The 20,947-nt window shown below is 37.4% G+C and overlaps 1 protein-coding gene across 1 annotated transcript in view; it reads left to right on the forward strand.

Moving 5' to 3' along the window:
- The window catches only part of PHLPP1 (PH domain and leucine rich repeat protein phosphatase 1), a 208,016-nt gene that overhangs the window by 162,548 nt on the left and 24,521 nt on the right, over window positions 1-20,947 (forward strand). The window contains exons 9-12 of the mRNA XM_041739968.1: window positions 1,663-1,758; window positions 5,086-5,241; window positions 16,173-16,373; window positions 19,102-19,264. Of these exons, the coding sequence (XP_041595902.1) occupies window positions 1,663-1,758; window positions 5,086-5,241; window positions 16,173-16,373; window positions 19,102-19,264 (616 nt within the window). The remainder of the gene's footprint in view (window positions 1-1,662; window positions 1,759-5,085; window positions 5,242-16,172; window positions 16,374-19,101; window positions 19,265-20,947) is intronic.

The following is a 20,947-nucleotide window of genomic DNA, read 5'->3' on the forward strand; positions in this document are numbered from 1 at the left end:
CACTTAAATACTATCCATCTTTCTTTATAACTCTAATATCCAGGATCTTCATTGTAGATAACTTACTCCGCTCAGCAGCAATAGGGCTTTCTCTTAGAAAACCTGACACCTCTGACATAGCTCTTCACCCTCCTCCTCTGATGTATTTATGTTACCTGCAGGAACTGAGCTGTCACCCATCATATGGTGTTTACTAGGTCCTCAAGCTCAAAGTTTCAGGTTATTTTTATGACTGAGAAGAGTTGTATTGCTATATATCAAGGTAGTTTATAGGGAGAGGGACTTCTACTCTCCTATCTTATGAAGATGTTTTAGGGGTTAACCACTATAAAATAAAATAATTGAGTGTGTCAATCTTCAGAACTTCAAAGCCAGAACCCTGTGTACCTGTACAGATGCTAAAAAAAATAATGCTGGCTTTTCTATATTTTAATTGAAAAGTTAGGGGGGATCCCTGGGTGGCGCAGCAGTTTGGCGCCTGCCTTTGGCCCAGGGCGCGATCCTGGAGACCCGGGATCGGGATCGGGATCGAATCCCACATCGGGCTCCCGGTGCATGGAGCCTGCTTCTCCCTCTGCCTGTGTCTCTGCCTCTCTCTCTCTCTCTCTCTCTGTGACTATCATAAATAAAAAATAAAATAAAATAAATTTAATTGAAAAGTTAGTACACTAGCAAAATTAAAGAAAATGGTTTTTAAATCACACATAATGCCCCCAATTTAACATCACAATGGGTTTTTTTTTCCTCCCTTCACTTATCAAAGTGAAGGAGGAACTTATCAAAGTGAAGGGAACTTATCAAAGTAACTTATCAAAATGAAGGGAGGGGGGAAAAAAAGGACCAAAGCCCTGTCCCAAGCATCCTATTTTCACGGAATGGTTCATCTCTTTTTTGAAGAATTGTGCTCACAATATACCATTTTACATTTTTCATGCCTGGTCTTTTAACATATATAAAAAAAAAAATGAAAAAGGGTAATCATCCTTGACTAGGGAGATAACTCATTGTAGTAGATTTGTCTAAGAAGTGTTGAGTTCATTTAATGATAAAGTCAGCATTAATTTAGTTCTTTCTGGCAATTATAATTGCCATCTCATGTCTAAGTTAATGTTTTCAAATAATAATTCTGGACCTTACAGGTCAGTGTACCATTTCACTGGTGCCATTTCTTTCCTTTTATCTGTGATCTGTGGCAGTCCTTTCATGATACCTACTGTAGTTGAGAAATATTTTAATATTAAGGGTAAAAGTGTGAATTGGAAAATAGAACTATTTTATGCCATTTAACTTAATTGGAAGAATGTGTATGCTTGTTTGTTTTTTCCAATATAAGACATCCTCTTGCTAAGCTTGCATGGATTTATAGATTTCTTAGGATAGCAATTCTGGGAACCAGACCTTTTCCTTTTTTTTTTTTTTTTTTAAGACTTTAGACATGATGTAACTGTGTCCTTTTCTACTTTTTCTTTCTTTCCCATTCCTTGTCACACTTCATCTTGCTTCTAGATTAAAGTGAATATACATATCCTTTTGATTAATATTCACGATACTTTGGTATTTTGTTTGAAGTTTTATTCATTTTATGTAATTATTCTGAGTTTCAAACCATATTTCAGACCAAATTCCAATCAGAGAAAAAAAACTGTATATTCTTACATTTAGGAACTGCTTAGAAAACGTGCCTGAGTGGGTATGTGAAAGCCGAAAGCTAGAAGTTTTGGATATTGGCCATAATCAAATATGTGAACTTCCTGCACGGTAAGTATTACAGATCAAGTGAGAGAATCTCAAATCAGATAAGCAGTTTTTAAATAATTTAGCTTGTTATTATGAACTCCTAAAAGACTTTGTTTTGAAACCTAATTTCTAGGATCTTTTACCTTATGTGGTATCCTGGAATTACAGACTTTCTTCATGCAGTGGAGAGTAAAGTGAGACTTTGTCGGCCAGGCTTTCCACAGCCACAATGAGCAGTGCTTATGGGATGCTTCTAAATAAGCAGTGTTTGAAAACTTAGCCAATAGTATGATCGGTTCACCTCTGTAATCTCAGTTCTTTCAGAATCTTTAGTTTCTGTCTGTTTTGACCAACATATCTACCTTCCCCACAAATAATTCTTGGTTTTCCTCAAACATAACTTTGGGAAAAACAATGATTAGATCATAACCCTAGAAAGAGCAAACTAGATTCTGTTTTTCTTGGTAGAAATTAGGAATAAAGGTCCAATAACTTTTCTTCTCTATTCTGTCTTAATATGTGTTATTTTTATTTCATAATTTTCACTTTAATGGCAAGATTTGTGACACAGCCATTTCTTGATGTCTAGTGTCCATAGATACAAATATCTTTGGGTTAACGAATTCTGGTGCAAAATATTACTGTTAGTGACTAGCCATGCAATTAATAACAAAAAGTAGGCTCTTCCAGTGCTGCCATATAGAATTTTCTGTAATGATGGAAATGCTATATATCTTAGATGAGTGGTTCCACTTGTCACATGAGACTGCTGAGACTTACAATGTACTAGTCCTAACTCAGAAGTACTGAAGTATAAAATATACAGTAGATGCAAAATACCTCACTAATACTGTATATTAGTTAAATGTTAAAATAATATTTTTGGTATATTGGGTCAAATAAAATGTAAGAATTTATTTGTTTCTTTTCACCATTTTTAATGTGGCTACTAGAAAATTTACAATTACATATATGGCTTGCATTGTATTTCTGTTGGTTAACACTGTTAGAATATAGATCTCATAAAAGAAATCTGGGTTACATTTCAGTCTCTAAGAAACTCAGTTGATTTTACTTTGTTCTCTGGCCACATGTTATACCTGGAATTTCAGTCTATTTGAAAATGCTTTCTGCTTTGGAGTTTTATGTTGACTGAGTATTTAGGTGACCCAGTGCAGCCCATCACATTATCAAGACAACTTTGATGTGCCCTGTGGATGGTAGTGTATGTGTGAGATGGAGAGAGACTTTTTCAGAAGACAAACAGCAAAAATCAAAATAGGCTACTACTAATGGGGGAAAAAGAATTTGTTGGAACAAAATCTTTGAATGTTACCTTTCTTCTGTTTTCTCTGTTGTCTTCCCTACTTCAAACCTTCCCGGTCCGACAAATAGCAGCACATTGGTGTCCCAGACCTCTGTTTCATTGTGGGCTACAACAAAGATATTATGTGTACAAACCCAACAATTACATAAAAATAAGATAACTGATATTTTTATCCACATTTCCCCCAAAGTTCATTAATCTTTGATTAATCCTTGTTTGGGGATCTAAACGAATTCAAAAGCAAATGATTACAAAGCAAATTCCAAATGCCTTCTTGTTTAGGAATTAAAAGTATGTGTCTGTGTGTGCATGTGCACGTTGTGTTTAACATGTGGGACAAAAACAGTATGTACTATTTTCTTACGGTGTTTAGTTGTAAAGTTTCTATCAGCCCTTTAATTGATCTGATATTCAGGCAACAAGACAGCAATTTATTAGAAGTTGATTTGATATACAAGCTTCATTTAAGCAATGTATATGAAGAATTTGACAAACAAATTAATATTTCAAAATAGAAATGTTAAAAGGAAAATAAGGTATCTTAATGCTTGGTATCCAGAAGAATTTAGCTAAGTCCAGTAGTTAGCATTTAAGACTCATTCTGTAGTTATAATATCTACTTTCTTATTTGGAAAGTCAAGATAAACATTTTGTTATCTGTCTTTCAGTTATCCATTTATTTAAGGATGAAGTGTGTATGTGTAAATAATAAATAACACATTTTTTCCCTCTGAATCCTAAATTGCACCCCAGGCCTAGCAAGACAGTAAAATTAGTGAACCAAATCCTGAATTACTGGGTTGAGGTGAATTACAGAGACCGCCCCCTGTGATAGTCGTGACTATCGACCCCTGTGACTGAATGTCCTGGATAATCTTTCTTGTCACATGGATATCCAAACCTTCTAGGCAGGCATGCCAGGTACCTTTCATGGCAGCCGATGGTGTCACAATGTTGAGACAGGTTACTTGTGTCTCTATGAGTGAAGAATCTAGTTTTAAAGTGAATAAAGTTCAACCATCATGTGGAGTGATTTTAACAGCTCTGGTGGTCCATGAGTGAGGTCAGAGTGGCAGAAGGCAGGAGGTGGGTAGGGGTTGCCTTGTTCTTTGACATTGTACAGGACGTCTCCCTCCAGAGTGATCCTGATGCAGATTATAACCTCACTTTGCCATAGGCCCCACATTTCTGGGTTTAAGCCCAGGGGCTGTTCTATTCTCTACAACTCTCGAAGTCTGAATTGGTCATAAAGCAGATTGATATTTGATTAAAAAGTATTCATCATTTGTTGCGGTTTTGATAACCCATAGAAGAAACACAGCCAGGGTTCCAAACAGCTCTCTTAAGGCTCAAAAGAGACTAGTGAATTCAGTGCATTTCCTTCTCTTTGGGAGGGGTCTCTGTTTTGTCTAGGATTAAATCAAAGAGAAAAGAAAGGTAAACAGACTTAGGGAAGTGAGAAAAGGAAGAATTAATTGTAATTGTGAAATGCAAATAAGGAAAAATGTAACTTTTTATCAGTTAGCATTTGTAAAAGTTTAATCGGATAGAAGAATCTTTATTTAATGTTGATCCTATCGGTAAAAATTGGTCAACTATATTTATTGAGAACCTTTTGTAGGTAAAACACCCGTGTTCCAGGGCAACAGAAGACATGAGCTCTACCTTGAGACCTACAACCTTGTAAAGCATGTCTTCGGAGTCTAACAAGGGTAGACCCTTCTCTTCAGTATCTCCTATGGAATTTTTTTTTCTCTTTCACTAAGTAGAACTTCATTGTTAAATATTCCTGTTCACGGTTTTTCCCCACCGTCCTTTATTTTTTTTTTTTTTGTTTAAGTATTAAAATATAGAGAGCTCCAAGTTTGAGCTTATGTTAATATGAATTTGCAGTTGCTCTGAATGAATGTATGTTTCTTTGGAGAGATCATTTAAAGTATTCAACTCCTGTTCATTTTTTATTTCTTATCCCAGATTAGCTCTAAGTACGTTTCCTTCTGTCTTTGTCCCCTTTTGCACAGCTTATTTTGTCACAGCAGTCTCCGGAAGCTGCTGGCTGGACATAACCAGCTGACAAGGCTACCTGAAAGGCTAGAAAGGACCTCAGTGGAGGTCTTGGATGTGCAACACAACCAGCTCCTGGAGCTGCCACCAAACCTTCTCATGAAAGCCGACAGGTAAAGTAGCTTGTTTGTTTTATTATCCATCTGAGTTGTCGAATGCCTCCTTGTTAGTATCCTTGTCTTATATGGTATGAGACCAACCCTTCGTGTGGATTATCTGATGATGCGTCCGAGATTTACAAAGAAAATGGTTTTGCCAGCCGCTTCTCTGTTTAGGAGGGGGGTGGAGACAGGGGCTATCCTGCAGGCTCTTCATTAATTTTGCTGCTTTCTGGAGAGAAGTGATTTGAGTCGTTGACAGCATGTGTTGTGGAGGTGTAGCTATAAAATGAAGATAAGTTTGCTACCTGCTCATAACGTGCACAAGTCTGCTCCAGTCTGAGCTGAATATTCTTAGGATTCTCTGCTCTAGCTTTCACACATTTGTGACTTTGGGTCACAGACATAGTTTCCCTAGAGTTTGCTAAGTTCTCTTGCTGATGTTGTTTTCTGACCCGTTGTACTTAATTTACCACAGTTTTCCCTTTGCTTTTAAACTATTTTCCTTTGAACAAAATGTTTCCTAAATAGCTTGTTTTACCAGGTAAAGACATTGTTTTGATTTGAGGAGGAGGTTAGTTTAAACATTCAGTGGAATCTGTTTTCTGTGGAGAGTTGCCACATGCAGAATTTTCCTTAAAGAAAGCTTTACATTAACTGAATGTTAACTTACTTTGGAACATCTTTTTTGCATCACACGAAAATGCTCAGTCTGATGGCCTGCATCATGTTGACCTCTGCTAAAGTTAACTTTTAGTGAGTGACCATAATTTTAGAAATGATAGGAAGGATTTAACCTTTGGTATACCTCATGAGAAAAACAAAAAATTTAAGTTTAATTTTATGGTTCTCTTGCAGAAGAAAACAATGATGGGTCTTTCTGCCTTAAAATATGAATTTGAGATATGTTTCAGCATGTGATTTTTCATGGATGGAAAGAACTCTGCCTTCCTAAAGTGAATTAGATACCCAACTATGTGTACCAAACTCCCTGTGCTTATTCCTGTCATAATTCTCATCACACAGTGTCTTATAATTTCTGGTTCCTGTCTGTCCCCACTATTAGATTATGAATGCTGTGTCCAATGACTGTGTCTTAATTATAGTGGTATCCTCAGCATTTTGCAGCATGTCTGGAATAAAGCAGGGTGCTCAACAAATATTTATTTAATGAACAAAAGAAAATTTAAGGAATTTTAAATACTACCTTCACCCTTGGATTTTCACTTTTTTTCCTCTCTGTCTCCTTTTAAAAAAAAAAACAAAAACTTGGGACGCCTGGGTGACTCAGCAGTTGAGCATCTGCCTTCAGCTCAGGGCATGATCCTGAGGTCCGGAATTGAGTCCCGCATCAGGTTCCTTGTAGTGAGCCGGCTTCTCCCTCTGCCTATGTCTCTGCCTCTTTCTCTCTGTATCTCTCATGAATGAATGAATGAATGAATGAATGAATGAATGAATAAATAAATAAATAAATAAATAAATAAAATAAAATCTCTTAAAAATATAAATAAATAAAAACCTTCTTAATCAAAATATAGCTTATAGTCAAAAAACTGTACAACACTTGAGCATACTGCTCAATGAATTATTACACATATATGCCCTGTAACCATTGCCTAGATTAGGACAGAGACCATTCCTAGTTCTCTCTTCCTTTTCCTTTTGTTCTTTTTTTCCTCATTTTAAAAAACATTCTTTGTACTTAATGTAAGTTACAGCGAATTCCTACTGGAATAGTTCTAGAGAAATGGAATTGTGAGAAAATAGGATTGTTAAATTGTAATTGACCAGTGCTATATCATTCCCCTGACAAAAAGAGCAATGTTTCAAGATCATTTAAAGAACTGTTTGTATTTCTATATTCATATCAAAGTACAGTTGAACCTTGAACGACATGGGGCTTGGGGTCAAAAATCTCTTTAACTTTTGACACCCCCCCCCAATTTAACTAATAACCTACTGTTGACCAGAAGCATTACCGATAATATAAATAGCAAATATTTTGTATATTATAAATGCATTATATACTGTATTCTATAAGTAAGCTAGAGAAAATAAGTGTTAAGAAAATCAAAAAGAAAATGCACCTCCAGCACTATACCATATTTTAAACATCCATGTATAAGTGGATCCATACAGTTCAAACCCGTGTTTTTCAAGAGTCAGCAGTACAATGCACAGTATATGGGTAGCTGAGGACACGTGCTTTTTGTTGTCATGTGTACTGTAGGAGAATTCTAAGTTATGTTGTAACCTTGTGTTTTCTTTCATAAGGCTAACTAGACAAAACTTGGATGTAGTTTTATCATGAGAATCTGCTTGTTCTCCTCGGTGTCTATAGTGAGTCTCCAGAAACAAGTGGATAGATGGACTCAGATTTAGTAGTCTTTGAGTGAGATAAATCGTATCTGAATCTGGCCAAGCCTGATAAGCTCGGATCTAATAGAGTAGATAAAAAACACTGGAACTCCCCAACAGATAATGAGTCTTTATTCAGTTCTGAGGGTTTGGTTTTTAAAATGACAGTTCTGTATATTTTTAATTCTCTAGAAGCAATCAGTAAGCAGGCAGTGGATCTCCTTGCTGCTGGGGCTGATCTAAAACATGTCCCTGAGGGGGAGCTCATAAGTGTAGTCAAGGAGACTGTGGTTTCATGTCTGGAAAAGAATTTGAGTTGGGCAGCTGTAATTTAGATTCTTCCACAGGTGATTCTGCTTACTGTTGACTTTGTGACCCTGTGCAGCTCACTCTGAATCTCAGTTTTCCCATGCTGCATATTCTGGACAGTTCCCAAATGGAATCTGTAATTTGGAAGTGGAAGGACTGTATGAACTGGAATATTTCTAGTAATTCAACATGGAAAATTAGGGACCTGGATTGAACCACTGAAAGAGGACATTGCTGTCATGGAGAGTATAAGCCGAGCTAACAGTGTGAACTAAAGGCGTTGAGGCAATTCCCATAGACTGAATAGATGGGTCTGTCTGAAGCCAATTGCATTTTGGAAAATAGGAACTGTTGTGGGGGCATTCACCAGCTTCTCTGGGTTTTGGGAGGAGGGCAGGCTGTGTGAAATGTAATTCTGGCATAGGAAAGTCCTGAGAAGGAGGCTGGGCGAATTACAAGGAGCAAGCATCCTCCTTTATTTTATGAGAGAAGAGCAAATGACCAAAAAAGGCTGAAATGAACTTTTTCAAGAAGGCATATTTCAGTGCTTTTGTTTTCCAAAACCACCGTAATAGCCACCTCTCAGCATAGTGTATTATTAGTCATGTCTCTGACTCAGAAAAAGTTAAGAGTTTTGGTTCTTTTAGGCAAATAGGGTTATGAAAGGGATAGTGTAAAGCTGATGAGTGCTTTTTTTTTTTTTTTTTTTACATTCTTGTTACTACTCACATGTTGGAAGACAAGGAGCACAGAACACTTGATAATGATTCCCATTAAACTATTTACTGCTCATAAATGGTTAATACTTCTGCTTATCTCCTTTCCAAAACCTAAAAGATGGAGATTTTTATCTTCCTAAATTTCATTCATTCATTCATTCATTCATTCATTTGTTGTGTACCCGCAAGCCTCAGGGTGAGGGGCAGATGGAGAGAGAGAAAGAATCTGAAGCAGATTCCCGACATAGGGCTCAATCTCACAACTCTGAGATCATGACCTGAGCTGAAGGCAGGAGTTAGATGCTTAACTGACTGAGCTACCCAGTGCCCCTCTATTGAAGTTTTTATAAAAAATTGTATTTTTTTTACTGAGGCATCATTTACATTCAGGAAAATGTAGAGAGATTGTGTACTTGGGGTAAAGAATAAAGGAAAACTGACCGTTGTGGGAGCAGGTCAACCCAGAAAAGATGCAGCTTAAAACATGAAAGAGGGTTTTTGAGGACAGGATCTCCATGACAAGCATCTAGCAGGTGGTTTCACTTGTAATTTGTTCTAGTTTGCATGGTTCAGGCCAACATCTTGCTGCCCAGTACACTGAAGTCACTGTGCTTGGTGCCGCAGGGCATTGGAAATGACTAACATTGGTGTTACCCTCAAGAGGCTCACACTCTGATGCAGAATTTAAAATAACTACACAACAGACCATAAGAAAAGGTGGGTTTTGGAGGGTAAAAGAGGGGGGGAAATGACACAATTGGTTTCAATTTAGGCTCCTGGCGGGAAGAAGAGCACTTTGCTGTTATAGAATACAGAGCTGTTTGTTTGGTAAATAGCTTCAGGCAGTACTGAAACTTTTTTTCAATTCCCCTTCTATTCAGTTTGCTCCAAAATACAAATCTTAAAAACATATAGATGCTCCTTGTTTCTTTTTTTTGTGGTAATAAATTACTGTTGCCAGTTCTGTGTTTGGTTATATAACTGAGGAGAGGGCCTGAATGCAAGTCTTCATAAGTTATAAATGGTTTAGCTCGTGCTGTAAGTAGAACTTGTGCTTGGAAGCTTTAAGAGAACTGTCAGAAAAACATGCGTCATTGGACACAGAGCAAAAGACTGAACTTTGACTCTCTTTCTTGTGAGTTTTTCTTTAGCTCTGAATCTTGCCTGCTAAAACCAACGTCATGGTTTTAATTACAATATTGTCTGTTAAGTATTATAGCTTTAGAGTGGCATCTATTAATCTTTACCTGGTGGTAGAAGGTATTTGGTAACCCAATGAGAGAAGGGAGCCTGCTTTAAATTAGATGTCTTTTAGTAATATCTTTCTCTTTCTGTGAAACCTTAGACCAGTATTATTAAAATTCTTATGGTTTGAACCAGCAATGTTAGCTTATGAATTTACTCTCTTAATTCATCTTTGAGTCTTGTTTATTTTTACTTGCTTTTCACTGGCAGCTCAAAAACTGTAGACAGATGTGAGATGTGATGGACCGTGTGTTGCCAAGTTGACTGTGATTTTGTGTCTTGTGATGAAGGTGGGACTTGGTCCTGTAGGGTCAACTGGCAGTGTTCTAATCTAGATCTCTCACTGTCCTAGATCTCTCACCTTACCTCTTTTTGCTTAAAGTTGAAGATCTTGATGGAAGCCCCTAGGAGTTTCAGATAATCAGTTTTCAGAAACAGATGGGCAGGGTGGGATAGATAGTCACCAGAGCAGATGGATGAGGTACTGCCATCTTTCTATTTGCAAAATCTTGGTGAGGTCCACCTCCCTGTCCATCTCACATCTACACACTCATTGGATTGTGAGAGAGCTGTTCCTATATGAGGCCAGTCTAATTAACAAAGCTGCAGCTGACCCTTTAAAAGAGAATTATAGATTCCTGTTGTGGGTGGACATTAGAGTCTGTTTTTATCCCTGGTTGGAGCAGTACAAGGTACTTTCAGGGATGGGAGTGGGGAGAGTATATGTGCAAATGAAATACATGGTGATTATTAAATATCCCCAGAGTATTAGTCACATTACAGACCATAAGTTTTAGTGACTCAGAACATGTGTAAATATCAAGGGGACTAAACAGGAACAGAGAATTTGGAGAGCGTGATCAATTGACCATGACAACTGGTGCCTTTTGGCAAAGACAGATATTTCTGGCATTTTTAAAAGCTAAGTTGCCTACACTATTTTGTTTAAGTGAAGGAGCTAACTTGTGAACTTCTGATATTTTGAGAATAAAGTTAAAGTGTTTCTCAAAGTGTCTTCACAGTACCCTGGGGCACATATTAAACATGCAGATTCCTGGTCCTTATCTCCGTTTTATTGACTCCGTAATCATCAGAATCCTTAATTCCACAGAGTTTTGAAGCCTTACCCTGACCTACTTAATAAGAATATCTGGGAGTTGAATCTGAGAATCACATGCCTTCTAATAGGAGGGCACAATATCACTACTCTGTATTTCTACCAAAAATGCACCACATTATCCTAATGATAAAACCTCAAACAAATCTAAATTGAGAGACATTCTACAAAATAATTGTCTAGTACTTTTCAAAAGGTGTAAAAGTTGTTTAGGACAAATAAGACTGACAAAAAGAGTTGCTAAGGAGGTGCCATGACAAAACACAACATGGGATCCTGGATTGGATCCTGGACCAAATAGAGGACATCTGTGGGATAATTGATGAAACTGGGATAAGATCTGTCAATTAATTTGTAGTATTGCATAAATTTTAATTAATTCTTAATTGTACTTAATTTTTAAAATTAATTTTTGTGTTCTTGTTCAACAGTTCTTTCATGTGTATAATTTTTGTTTCTTTACGTCGTAGCCTTGTAGCCAGGCAGATTTCCATACCTTCCAAAATAATAGATTTCTTAGGCTGTATGCACTTTTTCTTCACTTGGAATCTCTCTACTCTTTGGTAATGTCGATGGGCAATTAATAATTGTGCATCTTTTTTCAAATTAGTGGAGTATAACTCTAATTTAGTGGGTTTCTACTAGCACTTTAGGAAATTAAGCAGGATAGAAAACATCATTTTAAGATAGAGTCAGATTTAGTAGTGATTATGAAACCTTTTTTTTTAAAGATTTTATTTATTTATTTATTTATTTATTTATTTATTTATTTATTTATTTGAGAGAGAGAGAAAGAGAGCAAGCAGGGGAAGGAACAAAGGGAGGGGGACAAGCAGACCCTAGACTGAGTACAGAGCCCTGCACGGGGCTCGATCCCACTTCTCTGAGATCATGACCTAGGCCAAAATCAAGAGTCGGATGCTTAACTGACTGAGCCACATAGGCACCCCTGTGAAACTTTTAATTATACATGTATATCTTGCGTTTGTACTGAGTGGTCATGTAAAAAGTAGTTTGTACTCTTGGTTACTATCATAAAAGTTTGAAAGCCCTTCCCTTAAGAGCTCTCAGCCTTGTGAAGACAGATGAAATTGTTAAAAGTGTTGTACAGACAGATGATAAGGAATTTAGAGTGTTTCACATCTCTGGGACGTTTGGAGGCCAGAGATCAAGGATTTGTCTAAAAGAAGGGTTTTACTGGGCTTAGAATCTTAACCTTTTGCATTTTTAATAGAATACAAGTCCCAGTACTGATCTCCTGAAAAATTATTAAAATGTAGAATGCTGGGGTGCCTGGTGGCTCAGTCAGTTGAGCATCCGACTCTGGGTTTTAGATCAGGTCATGATCTCAGGGACAGGAGATTGAGCCCTGTGTCGGGCTCCCCCACTCAGTAGGGAGTCTGCTTGAGGCTCTCTCCCTCTGCCCCCTCCCACCTCAAATAAATAATGCAGACTTCCTGGTATACCTACAAATAGGTAAATCTGTTTTGATACTAAGTCCTGCACTTTGTTTCAGTGACAGAATTTGGCTGTAAAATTTAAGGATGTGCTGGAAATTACTAAAAAGCAAACAAACAAAAACAAAACAAAACAAAAAAACCTAGATGAGCCAGAGCAGATGGACAGAATGTGCCAGGGAAGAACAGAGCAATTGCTCAAGAAGCAGGAAGTGGACTTGTCTCCCTGCTGTTATGGGCAACTTTCCAAATGCTTTGGGCAGGAGCTGTACATGAGTGTTTTTCTCTGCAACTTTTGTACTTTCTGCTAAGAAAAGCTTTTGAGTACTAAGTTATCTTAGGAGTGGAGTCTAAAGTACTTTGCACATATGGTCTTCACACTACCCAGCAGGTACCCTGCTCGACCTCCAGCATTTTTGTAGAGAAGGGCCTATGAAAATGTCATCAGGAAAATGTTTTATTATTACTGTTTTTTAACATTTGAATTTTGGAGAGATATGTTAGGGAATCTTGGGTTCTTAAGATTAATAAGGTCTGAGTTTTATTTCTGGCCCTGCCATTAATTTATTTAACAATTGCCAAGAAATTTGACTTTTCTCAGCTTGAGTTTCTGTCTTCGGTGAAATATTAGGAGGCATCACTGTGATGATGGGAGAACCAAATGAAATAGAAAATAGGAAAGAGCTGTGGTCTCTACGTATTACCTTACAGATGAATAGAAAGCAGTCATATGTTACTGCTTTTTCTCTATTTAGCAGAAAAGGGTTGCCTAGTGAAGAGGATTATATGGATGAAACATTTCTTGGCACGTGAAACAGTCTTTTATCTTTTATACAGTTATCACAAAAATCTATAAGAGAGAGGCTTAAGGAGGTTATCATATCATCTTGAGTTGAGACCAAACTCAGTACTTAAGGAATTTTTTGGAGGTTTTGAAAGCAGGGGGTAGGGTTATACACCCTATTTTTTTAGTTCAACTGTTAACCAAACTGGAGAAATTTTGCAAAATTAAAGTAGTTGCTCAGTCTGGTGGAAATGCAGCACCTACACCATTAAACCAGTCTAATTTGTCTCCTGCTGAAATACTGTGAGGTTGTGAGACAAGTGTTTTTAAGAGGACGGGCAGTGAATTGAATTTTCCTGAGACCATTATAATCAGAAATCTTTTTAGCCAGATTGTCTGTTCTCTGACCGTTAACTAACAAGATGATTCAACCAGGCCCTTTCAGTTCAAATCAGATCCTTTGGAACTAGCCCATTTAGTTTCAACTTGGTTTCATTTCCTGGAGGGGTAGGATGTGAGATTTTTTTCCCCCTCTTAATTTCCCACCAAAGAGCATATAGCTCTTCAGTATACAAATTTCAACAAGATGAGAGAACAAGTCTTTATGGAAATCACTTTCTTCTTTCCATTCAGTTGTTGGGAGGGATTTTCAAAGTCCCTTTGGGAGCTTTCTAGGTGAGCATTCACTTGTTAAGTCTTTTTTCCTTTCAAAACAATGTTCCTTCCTTTTCTGGCCTGAAAATACACAAACATTCATGAATTCTCTTTTTTTGCATCCTTAACTATATATTTCCTAGACAATTATATTTTCATGAGATTGTCCTATAGTTTCCCAGCCAGCCCCATTCCATGATATTTCAGGGCAATACATTTTAATTTGTTCTAATTCTTCACTGAAGAAACCCTTAACAGGGTATTTAAGTCAGGTGATATAAATGGGACCTAAGGAAACAGACTCATAAAAATACTTTGAAGAACTATGGTGCTGAAATTGGTTTCCTTCCTAGTTCAAAATCATTTCAGAAACTGCATGAATGACCTTTATTTTCTTCTGTGTAGCACACACGACTATAATTTCCCATGACTATTTATGGTCTGTACAGCCCTTTCTAACTTCCTTTTTTTTTTTTAAATGTCAACGGAATACGTGTTTCTTTAATGGAAAATGTTCTATTTTGGGGAAGCTGCTTTTCCTTAGACAAGTAGTGGAGTTGGAGGGTGTGTGTGAGTATGTGTGGGGGTTTGCAAGATTGGGGAGGATTAGTGGATTGAGAGCTTGGCATGATAGTCCTGGTGATGACTCCTGAATACAAAGCCTTCTTTTTGACCAAGGTTAAAAATAACTGTACCTCGTATTCCATATTCTTTTTTTTTTTTTAAGGAAGATTTTATTCTTTTTTCCTAACATATGGCAGAGTAGTCCTGAATTGGACACTGAAAGTTTCAAACCCAAGGGGTTGTGACACAAGAGAAAGGTGGTTCATTAACAGGGTTTTCTAGGTGCAGAGGCAAGGTGGCTTTGACCTTGGTAAGCACAGTGGAGAGTCTGATGGGCGGACACTCCGCATGTTCTGGGTGCTACAGCCTCACAGGGGAGCCCACACAGTGGAGATGCATCGTGAAGCTGGAGGGTCACCAGTGTGACTCATGAGTCATTCACAGTACCTGCTCTGTCCTTCCCTTCTCTTGCCAGTGACCTGGAATCCAATCACAGCAAGAATTTTGTTTCAGTTCTCCAGCTTTATATTTTGATATTTATGTTGCACAATAACTATGGAAGGATGACATGATTTTAGTTTAGCTAGTTTAGTTTAGTGTAAAAACGTTCTTCATATTTTAGCCATTTTCACTCTCTCATCTGGATAACTGGTAGCATATACACTTTTTTGATTTTAACGTAAATCTTATTGACGTACAATATAAAGGAAAAGAGGCCAAATCATAAGTGTCACACTTGACAAATTAAGTGAACACTTGACAAATTAAATGTGTAACTAGCACTTGATCAAGAACCAAAACATTATTGTATTAGAAAAATTAGACCCTCTCCCAGATTCTCCTTCCCTTCCCTGACTTCTAATAGCATGCATTAGTTTAGTTGTTTTGTTTTTTCTAAACATTTATTTATTTTAGAGAGCGAAAGCGTGTGTGCATGCAGGGGGTGCAGGGCATAGGAAGGAGAGGGAGGATTTCAAGCAGACTCCTCGCTGAGCACAGAGCCCAATATGCGGTTTGATCCACCTTCCCTGAGATCATGACCTGAGTCAAAGTTAAGAGTTGGGTGTTTAACCAACTGAGCCACCAGGCACTCCCCATACATTAGTTTTGCCTGACTTTGAATTTGATAATTACAGACTTATGCAGCAAATCCCCTGGTATTGCTCCTTTCACTCTATTTGTGAGCATCATCTTGTTGATGTGTGTGGTTGGAGATTTTCATTCTCAGTGCTATATAGTAGTCTGTTGTTTCAATACAGAGCAAAGTGTCTCCTGCGGTTGTGAGTAAAAATCAGTAAAATGTGGTTTGGGCACCATACTGAAAAGGGCTTAGTCACTATGTGATTTTGTTGTATTGTGACCTAATGTCTAATTGTTTTTATTACTCTGAGGGCTCTTTTATTTAAAACTAGGCAATTGTTTTCTCTTCCTTAAGACAGAATATTAATTTTACCTTACCACTTTCCTTTCTACACCCTACCAACTATAAAATTAATCACTTCCTCTCACCTTTCTCTTCCATAAAAATTGATTTTTTTTAAATTTAACAGTTATTGTGTTTATTTATCATAGACAGTGGAGTTATATATCCATATGCCTGCTCGTAAAGCCGGGACCCAATTTTAAATTCATATTTTTAAGCCCAGTTTCTAACATGCCAGGTATCAGTCAGAAAAATTCTACATTTGTTGAGGATTCTGGACTCATCAGTGGGATTTTATTGCATTTTGTCATTGTAGCCTGAGATTCCTGAATGCATCTGCAAACAAACTGGAAACCCTTCCTCCAGCCACTCTTTCTGAAGAGACGAACAGCATCTTACAGGAGTTATATTTGACAAATAACAACCTCACAGATAAATGTGTGCCCTTGTTAACAGGACACCCTCATCTGAAGATCCTTCACATGGCCTATAACCGACTACAAAGTTTTCCAGCAAGGTAAAAGATCACAAAGTAATATTCTTCATTCCATTTCTGAAAATGGATTCGTAGATGGAAAAGCAAAAGATAAAATGTTTATTTCCCAGATAATGTAAAGCTTGTTCCTCCTGTTCACAGTTATCTTTCACATGAGCAATGATTAGCATTTCCCTAAAGAGAAATGTGTTAGTTTTTCTAATATGAATGTATCCAAAGACCCAATCATTACAATGTTCTTGTGATCTTGAAATAAGGTATGTCATTTCATGGATGTGTTTTTTCTTTTGGTTCTTTTTACTAAATTATTTTTGAAAAACTAACCTAATACAGTGTGTGGGAATTAGAACATAAAGTAGGCACTTGACGGTTCTTAATTAGCTACTGGTTTGTGTATTTGTGCTGTGGTGTAAAAGGCACCAGAAAAACCATGTGGCATTATAAATAATTTATGGCTCTTAGAATATTCCATTTTTAATTCTGTTGTAATTTGAACTTCTAATTTTAGGGAGCAGTGGCCTTGTGTCTAACTTTGAGGGAATCCACACATGGAGTCTGGAAGGATTTTATTCCACTTCCATGTCATTGGCATTTGTCCATCTAACAAGTTAAGACTTGGAACACACACCCACACATCAAAGTAGCAAACACTACCCCCTTTGGTATTCTGCTGCTAACTACAGCCCAGCACTGGGACAAAGCAAACTATGGGCACAGCTTACCTCCTCTGCCATCAAGGCTACAAATCTATTGAAACTTTATGAAAAGAGAAAGGCCCAAATATGCATTGACTTAAAGTATTGCTCTGGGTTTTTGTTTTTATTTTGTTTTCTTTTTGTATATCTTTCTTTTTTTTCTTTCATTTGATGTTAATGATTAAACCTTTTTTTCTCCTGTGTACTTGACCTCTGTGTACTTTTTTTTTTTTTAACTTCTATGTACTTTTACTGTGTACATAATAGTATTTTACTATGGAATGAGAAGATGATAATTTTGAAAGGACTCACAGTCCCATTTAAGACGATGAATGAGCCCTGCAGGAGAAATTACCATCAATTCACATTTTGATGGTATTCCTCAGTGACTCAGGTTGTAATCAGCCTAAATACAGAGATTTTTTAATGCACCTCGTAAAGATCCATTTTGCTATTATTTCTGTCTCCCTGGGTATTGTGATGTGTGTGGCACGGTAACTCCCCTAAAGACCCTGAGTTCCTTAAGAGTCAGGACTGCAATTTGTCTCTGTCAGCCCCACGACTCCTATGAGGTCTGGCCTGGGGTAGACACTCAACAAATGGTTGCTGAATTAAAGAACATGCTTCAGCGGTCTAGTCCATCAACCACCTTCTTTGTATGTTGAGGGATAGAAACTTCTTGAACTTTTTTCTTTCTTGGGCCTGATTTTTCTACTTTCAGTTATTTTTCATGCCCCCATTCCTCATTGATTTTTCCGTATTTCTTTCCAAAATGTAAGAGTCTTACAAATTCAGGCAGTCAGAGCTGGATTACTTCACAGTCTTATGTACACAATGTTGTTTGTAACACATCCTGATGCCATGTTGACTGTTCAGGATATTAAAACACCTGATGTCGTAAGATGAAAACTTAGTTCTTATTGTATCTTCAGCATATATTTATTTCCAAGATAAGCAAATAAGATAATCTTTATATTTGAGAGATGTCAGAAAGAAAAGTAACAAATGAAGACATAGCAAATAGAAGAGATATCAATGACTGTAAACTAAATGATTCAGATTATAAGTTTGAGTTCTACTTACTGGGAATCCTCTGCTTTTTGGAGTCCAGCATTACCAGTGGTAGAAAAAGAGAGAGGTAGTGGTTGCTGTTACAGGATTATGGAGATGGAGGGTTTTTTCCCCCTCCAGATTTACAGAAAAGGCAAGAAAACCTAACTCTGAAATTTTCTTTATTTGGTTACTATAATTATTACTTAATATTATTATGATCAAGTACTAATTAAGGTTGAACAATAAAAGACATTCTTAAATGAACGTGTTTACTATATTAGGGCATTTTATTAAGGTAAGATTAGAGAGAGTCCACTTTTGTATATGTTTATTAACAGGCAGTGAGAGAAATTTCGTTTAGGTATGGTCTGAATTTGGGCACTGCCAGAAGGTCAGAAGATGATCCAGATGATACTTCCATCACCTTATCATCACCAGTGTCAGAGGAATTTGGGGAATAGAGTTTTAGGAGAAAGCATATCTTCATAGGGCCTATAACTTCATTCTCCTCTACATTCCCTTGAGTTTTCAGTGCCAGTACAAAGAAATCATTCTCTCAAACTGAGCTCCTTTAAAGCACTTATATTGGATTAATGCTAACTTTTGACCCACTTGAGTAGGATTTTTGTTGGAGTTTGGACTAAGCTACATAGCATAGTGGTTGTTGCCAGGATAACTTATCCACACACAGAGTTTTAAGAGGAAAGGGACATTCATTTTTCTGTTTTTGCTAATTTGAAAAGTTGAAGTTAGTAGTTTCTGTTTTGTAGTTGGAAAGGAGGTATTTAAATACTTCAGTACTCAAAAACAATAGTGGAAAATGGTCCTGTTTGTTAAAATAGCTACAAGCGAATCTTTTTTTTTTTTTTTTCAAGTGAATCTTTAAAGAATCCTTAGGCTCATAGTAAATTCCCTTTTTATTCTCATTATGTATTACTTTCTTTTTAAATTCCCTTATGATTATTTTTGACCCCCTTCCCCTTGAATTTCCTCTTTTTTAGCAAAATGGCAAAGCTGGAAGAACTTGAAGAAATTGACATCAGTGGAAATAAACTAAAAGCTATCCCGACGACCATCATGAATTGCCGGCGCATGCACACCATGATTGCTCACTCTAATTGCATTGAAGTCTTTCCTGAAGTTATGCAGCTCCCAGAAATCAAGGTATGTGGTTTGATTCCACAAACTCCAAGCTGCAGGTCAGAAAAGAGAATTGTTTTCTCTAATTCATCAGTTCAGGATGTTTGTACCTTTCCTAGATTGAAGACTTCCAATCATCCTTGCCCCATCTTTCCTAACCATTGGACTACACTGTTGAGTCAACATTAGGGGAAAAAAGTCAACAAAAACAATAAATAAAAAGATACTGGATTGGGAATTGAGAAAATTATATTCTGGGCTCTGTCCATAACTAGCTGTGTGAGTTAAGGCTAACCATAGGGTCACCTAACACTTTCCCATCTAACAAGACTTGTCCTCCTTATTTCTGGGGTGGTTATGAGGTTCAAAAAGTATGTCACTCAAATGTCTGACAGCAGCTTGAAAAAGTTCACAGTACCACTGCACACTCTTCCCCCAGACTTCCCCAGTTAAGTAGCATCCACCACCGCTGCACCCAGTCAGTAATAATTCCCTAGATACAGTATCACTACTGTCACCAAATATTCATTTCAACTTAACGAAATTAGCAGATATTATTTCCATTTGATATTGAGCTCCTGAATAATGAAAGGATTTGTGTACATGAAGACAACAAATTGGTGGCAGAAGATAGTCTGCAGTTCCTGACTTCTGACTCAGGGTAGATCATAGGATGAAACCAGTTCAACAGAATGAAAGCCATTTAACAACTTTTTATTCATGTTTTTTTGGCACAAAAGTAAGAAGTTCTTTACATATCATGTGTTTTTTCACTAGCACCTTAGCATTTCTGACCATCGCTTTTGTGCTTAATAAAAAATAACTCTGTAGTTACAGACTTGGAGCACATTCTAATCTTCTAAAAGGGAACAGAAGTCATCCTTCTTGGCCATTCTTCTTTTTTCAGGCACTTCTTGATACGAACTTTGTGTATCAAATTATAGAAAGTGTGTAGACATTTGAAGGCACTTTAAGTAGTACACATCATCTTCATACATTTTGTGGGGTTTTTTGTACATTTGTGGTCAAGGCATACACAAGCCATCTTCTAAGTGTGTGCATGTGTGTGCACGCTTTAGGCCATGATGTATTTTACTTGGAGCACACTATCATTTCATACGTCACTGGCGTTTTAGAGCATTGGTTATAAGCTAGCAGACATAGTTTACTTCTGCTTTCCACATAGTACCTTTCACAGTGGTGACAAGGCAGGGCTCTGAAGGGAGGCCTGGAGTTGACTCCCAGTTACAAGTTCCTCAACTGCTCCATCTCCTCAGGTATAAATGAGGGGAAGAATATTCCTTCCTTTACCGCAGTGCCGTGAGGATGAAATGAAACAGTACGTGTGAACATGCGAAATAGGAGTGGCACATAGGAAAGACTCTGTAAATGTTAGGTATGATTAATACAGTCCTTGATGTGGTTCAACTCTGATGTTGATTATATGGAATTCTTCTGTCTGATGATCAGCAAAATCTGGAAATCTGTTACTTAATTAAATACGTCTTGGCCTCCAGCACCAGCAAAGGTTAGCAGCTAAGCTTCCCAGGGCCCCTGTGCTGCCCATTCCTGGACACAGGGGCTGCGCTGTGGTATCTTCTACGGGGGCCTATTGAACTGGTCTCTATGCGCTATGCCCAGTGGGACCCCAGTACAAGAAGGGAAAAGTCTCAAGACCAACCTCCCATTTGCCAGTCTTACTTTCTG

The sequence above is a fragment of the Vulpes lagopus genome, chromosome 24 (genome assembly GCF_018345385.1).
Source record: "Vulpes lagopus strain Blue_001 chromosome 24, ASM1834538v1, whole genome shotgun sequence".
In the NCBI taxonomy this organism is placed as follows: Eukaryota; Metazoa; Chordata; class Mammalia; order Carnivora; family Canidae; genus Vulpes; species Vulpes lagopus.